Source organism: Acyrthosiphon pisum, chromosome X (assembly GCF_005508785.2).
Source record: "Acyrthosiphon pisum isolate AL4f chromosome X, pea_aphid_22Mar2018_4r6ur, whole genome shotgun sequence".
In the NCBI taxonomy this organism is placed as follows: Eukaryota; Metazoa; Arthropoda; class Insecta; order Hemiptera; family Aphididae; genus Acyrthosiphon; species Acyrthosiphon pisum.
In genome coordinates, this window is record NC_042493.1 from 84,406,843 (window position 1) to 84,414,348 (window position 7,506).

At 28.7% G+C, this 7,506-nt stretch overlaps 1 protein-coding gene across 1 annotated transcript in view; it reads right to left on the reverse strand.

The window, feature by feature from the left end:
* The window catches only part of LOC115033167, a 2,314-nt gene extending 318 nt beyond the window's left edge, over positions 1–1,996 (reverse strand). Inside the window, exons 1-3 of the mRNA XM_029485267.1 lie at positions 1,518–1,996; positions 135–1,240; positions 9–78 (exon numbers count right to left, since the gene is read on the reverse strand). Coding sequence (XP_029341127.1) covers positions 9–78; positions 135–1,240; positions 1,518–1,757 — 1,416 coding nt within the window. The 5' untranslated portion in view covers positions 1,758–1,996. The remainder of the gene's footprint in view (positions 1–8; positions 79–134; positions 1,241–1,517) is intronic.
* Between the last annotated feature and the right edge of the window lie 5,510 nt (positions 1,997–7,506).

Sequence of the window (7,506 nt, forward strand, 5' to 3'; positions counted from 1 at the left end):
TTTTGTGCCATATAAAGAGAAAACATCTGTAGAAATTTTGGATCAAACCCACATTGTGTATCGATAGATGATAGGTACCTTAAACATTATTTTAATTTATAAAAATGTTTAAACAAGTAATATTATTATATTACCTTCTTATGGTCCTTACACAAGGTAATGGCATAATGTCATTATTTCTAACAAAATTATAGCCACATGGTGAACGCATATGAAATAGTAAACATAAAAGGATCCAATCTTCGGAATATCTGCGACCTTTTAAATTGAGGACTTGTGATGCGGACAAAATTTCATGTAAGGCAACCCGTTGATTAGTAGGTATCTTATTAGTTGTTAGCCTTTCTTCAAGCCCCATTGTGGTCAGTTTTGACATTTCACCTTGCATATTAAATAATTTATTTTTTAGCTTTTTATTGAGTATTACAGCTCGATATTTCCTTTGCAATGTTAATTTGTGATTTTTACGAAGTTGTTGTACTTTGGAACTAGATAAAATATGAATTCTCTTTGGAGTAGTATTATTTTTTTGTAAACGGAGCCTTTTGCGCATAATAGTCCTTATAGCTTTGTTACAATATGTACAGTCATTATTTTGGTTCAAGATGAGTGGACACATGATATGTCTAAGATTACCAGCCGGATCTGTAAATGTTGTTTTAGAATGTAGAAGTTGTTCTTTTAATTTATATCCTTTGCAAATGACACTAGTATCAAATTTTTTTAAAATATCTTCTAAGTCTTTAGTACAATTTAATCTATTTAATCCAAAAAGGTCATTATTAACTGATATATTCATAACAAAACATTGAACATTTAAATTTACTCCTAAGCATACTCTTTTATATAAAATAGGAGTGGGAATATAATTTTCTGTATTTGCTGTTTCTTCTGTTTTAACAATAAAAAAAGAAAACATTATCAACTTTCCAGGAATGTCATGCCTGCTCCATCCACTTGGAAAAACAATGCTATTAACATTTTCTTGAAGTTTAGAGAATGAGAAAATCCCTACTGAATCATTAATAGAATCAGTAATAGCAATTTCTATACATGGTTTAGAATTGAATGCACAATCCATTTGTGGGTCTTTTTTTTTGTCGGTTTTCTTTTTTTTAGGTGAGCTACTTCTAATTAATGGTAATTTCCTTCGTTTTAAAGAGTAGGATAGGTATTTTGGACAGTTTGGAAATATTGACGGTATAGCTCCTTCTTTTAATTTCGGAATTTTATATACAGCCTGTTGAAAAATGATAATTATTAATTTCTAAAATAATATGTTTATTTATTAATTAGGTACTAAAAGTACTGGCTGGTGCCTAATGGTAACAATTACAATGATGAAAATATGTTTGGTGTTTTAGAATAACAAGGAAATAAAATTGCTATACATTTCATATTTTTACTTAATGCAATTGAATTTGTATTTGTTTTAATTAGGTTGAGCTTATAAGTAAATATTAAATTAGCCAATAGGTAGGATACCTATTTATACCTAATAGATATAGAAAACATACCTCAGCTAAAATTGCCCCATCTTTGTCAGTCATTATTCGTTTCCTTAAAATTTCTTCTTCGTGGAAATGCCGTTCACAAACCACCTGACGAGGTTTTATTAAAAAGTCTTTCCTCGGAATTGCTTTGGTCCATTCTCGTAATTGAATATCATCCTTGGGAACTGTGAAAAAATGATATTTTTCTTTACAAGAATCGTAACCGGAATTACAACCGGGGGCAATACAGCGATGTCCTGGCATTTTTCACGCGGAACAAATTAACTTCTTAATTAACAAATCAACAACTTAATTCACTTAATCAACACTATAAAACAATAACTATAACAATAAGAATAACACTATAACTATTTTAATGGTCAATCCGTATTCCGTAACGGGTGGTGAACTTGAAAATTAAGGCGAACAGAGCGTCGCGCTCCTAGCGGATTATATCAACAACGGCGACAATAACATCATCATAATTTTATACGGTCGGTATAGACAAGTGCATAGGCGTGAGCAAGATCTATGCAGGCCCAGTAATCATATTTATGAATTATGGAGATTGAAAAATATTTAATACCTATCATACTAATAATAATTCCCAATTAATAATTATATTACACGAAATAATATAAACGACCGAATACGTGGAATACTTACGAAAAAAAGGGAGACAACAATTTGATATTTAATGCCTGGCTGGTGTTTGTATTGTTCACGGTACAGCAGCTGGTGGGCGCAACAGGTAGTTACAGTAAAATGACAACCACTGACTACTAACTGGGTGACTGGGTGAGGTCCGGGGTAAAACAGTGAACAAAAAAAGGTTGAACTGTTTTAAGTTGCATGGTTATTCTAGGGTGTAGTGCAGGGGGGCACCCGGGATTTTGGGCCACAATTAATCTTTTTAAAAAAAGGAGGTATACGGCAATTGGGCCACTACAGTTTTCCATTTATAACACGTAGATCTGGTGATTGGGCCACTATTTTCAACGATTTTTTTATTGTTGAATCCGATAATTAGGCTATTAGATTAATATGTCATATATAAATTGCTTATTACAAATTTGAATTTAAATTATATATTCGTCGTTATAAAGATAATTCATAAAATGTTCGTTTAGTATTTTGTCTACTTCAAGACAAGAAAAAAGATACACATATAAAAAAGTGGGTAAGTGGATGTCGCTCTGCTGTACAGTAGGTTAGAATTGGGTCACTGTATGGATAGTGTTAAATTTAAATTCAATGATATGATATCACTGTATAAGAAAAACGATTCTAAGCGGAGACGGTATGTCAGTCTAGGTATAAGACATATTATATACTTATCTATGGTATTAAAAAAAATTGACCAATAATAGGTATATATAATAAATTCCAAATTGATCATATCACAATATCCATTAGGTACTTATAAGGCATTATACATTAACTACAAATCATAGTACTATCATGGATATATAATACTATACATTAGAAATTTCAAGTACCCACGAATAATATTATACAATCACAACAAAATAACTAAAATAGTTATTCTAGGTTTTTTAAGATGTAATCTCATCCAAATTTAAACTTGAAATGAATATAAAAATAAACTGTGCTTATGTATTTTTTAGATTTTTTGGAAACAGAATTAACTATTTGCGTGGAATCTTGTTTTAAATTTTCAATTCTTAGATATAAAAGTTGAACATTTTATAAATTTTTAACTACAAAATAATTATTCAAATTTAAATTTGATAAATTTTGTCAAAATTCGATCTTTAAATGCTTATAAAAAAAATGTATGCCTATATATTTTTAATATTTTTCAACTGCTATTGTAACAATATATCAGGATCGTTGTATTAAATTTTTACACTTTTTGGCTGAACAGATAAAACTTAATTAATATTTATAGAAAAAAAAACTAAAAAACTTGAAAACTGACTGACAATATCCGTAAACAGCTTAAAAAGAGTCAAATTATTTTCAAAATGTTATCGTGTATAGAAAATTCTAATATAAATATTCAGTGAAATTTTCAAGTATCTAGTCATTCGTTTTTTAATTACAACAAAATAAGCAAATCATTATATGAGAAATCGAGTGAATATCAAATGTTGTAAAAATATGAATTTCAAACGCTCATAAAATTTTAATTTTACCTTCTTGTAAACATTTTTTTTTTTTTGATAAGGTAGACAAACATATGAGGAATCTTGTATTACATTTTCAAGCTTTTTTAACCAATAAATAATATTTTATTAATATTAATAGAAAAAAAAATAGAAATTGAAAATGTCCGTAAACAGCTCAAAATAAATCAAAATATTTGGAAAATATTATGGTGTATAGAAAATGCTGATATAAATATTCAGTCAAAATGTCATGTACCTACGGTCATTTTCATAAGATTTGCACCAAAAACCAAAATCAATATTTCCGAAAACAGATTTTGTGTAAAAATTCCCGTTTTTCCTTAATTTTTCTTTTGTTTTTCACGGCGATTTTGAAAACTACTGGAAAATGTTCACTTTTGACCCCCCAAAGTACCAACTAGATTCCCTTTCTTATCAGAAAAGATACTTTTGAAGAATATCCAAGCACTTTTACTATCATAAAAGGTGATGACAGACACAAAAAAAAATAAAAAATAAAAAAAACACACATCATTGTAAAATCAATACATTCATCGTTCCACTCATAATAATATAAAATTAAGAATAATTAATTTATTAAAATAATGTAGTGCATAATAATAATTAAATAGGATACCTAATTATTTTAAATTTTTTTAATAGTTCTGTCACTTATGGTCATCTTACATTATATCTTTAAAGGTTTATATATTATGTACGTTTTGTTTATTGCTCTTTATTTCAATTAATGTTTCTAAGAAAATATTTAATTTTAATTTTTATAATATAACAATTTTGTAAAGTTCTACTCAATATATACTGTGTGTTTTATCCTTATAATTAAATTGAATTCACTAAACACTTTTTAACGTCTAGTAATAAATTGTCATGTAAAATTTCATTGCCTTCATGTAATTTATAATTTAGATAGGTACTAATAAATTATCTATTATTTCAAATCAATACGTTTTTATTTGTTAAAAGTTAAAAACAATACTAAATAAAAAGAATTTTCATAATATTGTTTCTTTTCACTCTTATTATTGTGATGATTCTAATGATTTAAAATTATATTATTATTCCAGAACCCAAGATGATGGTGCCCCTGAGAATGTGTAAAACTAATGATCTTTATTTTAAGAAGGCTACAAGAGCTGATTTCATGCTTGTTTTCATTGTATCACTTAACAAGCAACTCAAAATTATTTGTAAATCACATTATCTAAAGCTTCTCTAAAACATTAGGTTTTTTCATATTGTATGATATAACATTTGAATTAGGGACTGGAACCTTGATGATTTTTACGGTGCCGGTTCCGGTTCAGTTACCAGAAAAACTAAAATTTTGGTTCCTGGTTGGTTCCCATAAACGGTGTTTCTGAATTGCGGAAAAAGTGACAAAAACCATATGAGTTGCGGACGAAATCTAAAAACGTAACATACGAATTGCGGACAAAATAAATGTCCTATTATTATTTTTGATATGGCGATTATGGACGTTGGGAAATTACTGTTTCATATAACAATTAAGATTGTGCCATTGCTTTTGAAATTGCTGTCTATGTATTTATTCAGTTTATTGAAAATCATACTCGCGTCACATACTGTCGTCTTTCTGTTCCTTTATTTTCTGTATAAAAATGTATACTGAAAAACTCAAAGAGTTACATGTGATTGACGGTTTTAAGATCAATTTTCATCGCATAATGAAAAATGCAACAAAATTAAAACTTTAAATAATTTAACAACATTTTAAAAATAACGATTACTCTTTTGCAAGACACAAATATTTTTAACCCCACCTGCCAAATTTTTGGTAGCTTGTCCTAAGTCCTGAAAAAGTGATGAAGGGAAATATTTGTGTCCACAACTCACGTAGTTTTTATTTATAAAAAGCTCTGTACGCAATTAGTATTGTGACAACGAAACTCGTGTCCGCAATTGTTATGTTATAATACTGACCTGAATAATTCGTCCGCAACTAGTATGTGTCCCCCAAAAAAACTAAAATTTAGGTCTCGGTTTCAGTGTCTTTACTCTTCGGTTTCTTTACAATTTCATAAAAAATTGAAATTTAGTTACCTGTTTTGGTTTTATACATATGTAAAAAAATTTATAAAATAAAAGTATTGGTTCCGGTAATATTCTGGTTTTTAAATTAATTTAATTGAGGGTTCCGGCGAAGTTCTGGTATTAAAATTAATTTAAATAATGGTTTCGGCGAGGTTTGGGTTCCCAATATTCAAAGTGTTCTTGTTCTTTTCGGTAAGGTTCCAGTCCCTGATAAAATCAATTATTCTATATTACCTACTCTGATTATCGTTTACAATTTAAGCGAACACAATTTACTGTCGATTTAATGACTTCGCAAGACGGAATTAAGTATAGGTAGATGTGCTGGAATGGACATTTTAGCATGTCGATTTTACGTTGCACAATCAGGTGGTGTAAAATTCAGGCTATAGGCTTGAGCACCTAAATAATATAGAGATAAGACTTCTGAAATAGATAAATGGCTAGGAAATATATTTGTAATTCCATTTTGAAATCAAGAAGAAGTAGGTAACTGCGCTGTAATGGATTTTATAAGTGAAAGATGTTAAAGAACAATAAATTAACAACGGTTTTATTTAGACACTTTATATTTATGACGATGCTCCTTCCCCCACGTATTTTTATGTATTAAAAAAAAAAATAATAATTAGTTAATGAACGTTATACATTCGTATATTTTTATGCTACACATCTATGGCCCAATCTCCGGGTACATTTTAAAAATCTAGATTTAAATTGTGTCCCAATCATCGGGTGGTAAAATGTAAATAAATATTTTATACGAAGCAGGTAGATAATATGTGGCTCATTTACCGACCGCCCGGGCAGGGATGGCAAATCCGTACCATGCGTACCCAAAGTTGCACCCAAAACAATTTTGACGGCACGTGAAAAATTAAATATTTATACTACGTCATAATATATATATTATTTTTATTTTTAATACATTAAATTGAATAACGGTTATTGGCCGATAAATAGCTAAATATGCTCATAACATTTAGGTACCTCGATTTGTATGTACCCACCTCTTTTCATATTTTAATGGTATGTTCAAAAAAAGGGATTTTTTTGAACGTGGCGTCAAAATAATTTGCCATCCCTGGTGTAGAGTTTCGAATCATTGACTTTTCAAGAAAATGTTTGGCATAATGCATTTTTTTGTTACGTAATACGTTAATACTAGCATCTTGGCTTTAGTTATTCTTTAATCTTTAGGTATTATTATATTATTCAAAAAACAAATATACTGGAACATAAATCAATAAGTCATATATTCAAATACATGTATAGAGCATATATACGATGTACATATTATACAAATTGCAACTATAATGATCAGCGTCAAATTTCGTTTGTCCCATCGGTCTCAGTGTTGAAAAGTAAACGAAACTAATACTAAAAAATTCCATAATTGAATGTGTCCACTGCCCAGTAAACTAGAAAAGTTCCATCTAGCTATACATAGACATTTTAAATATTAGACTAGGTAGGAATTTAGTTTTTTTTAGATTCTTAGCGGAGCGATGAATGTATTAATTTCACAATAAAACAAATATTTGTTTTGATGAAAGACGATTAGTTATATTTTATTTATATTATTTACCTACATTTTATTTTTATTATATTATATTATTTATATGACTCATACAACATTTAACACAAATATCTAGATTCTAGATAGTTATAAGAAGTTTATAGGTTGTTAATTAAATAAACCATAAATATAATATATACATAGGCGAAACTACGGGTCAGCCAGTCAGCCATGGACCTGACCTAATACTGATTACTGAGTACTGACTAAAAATGTGTATACATTATAT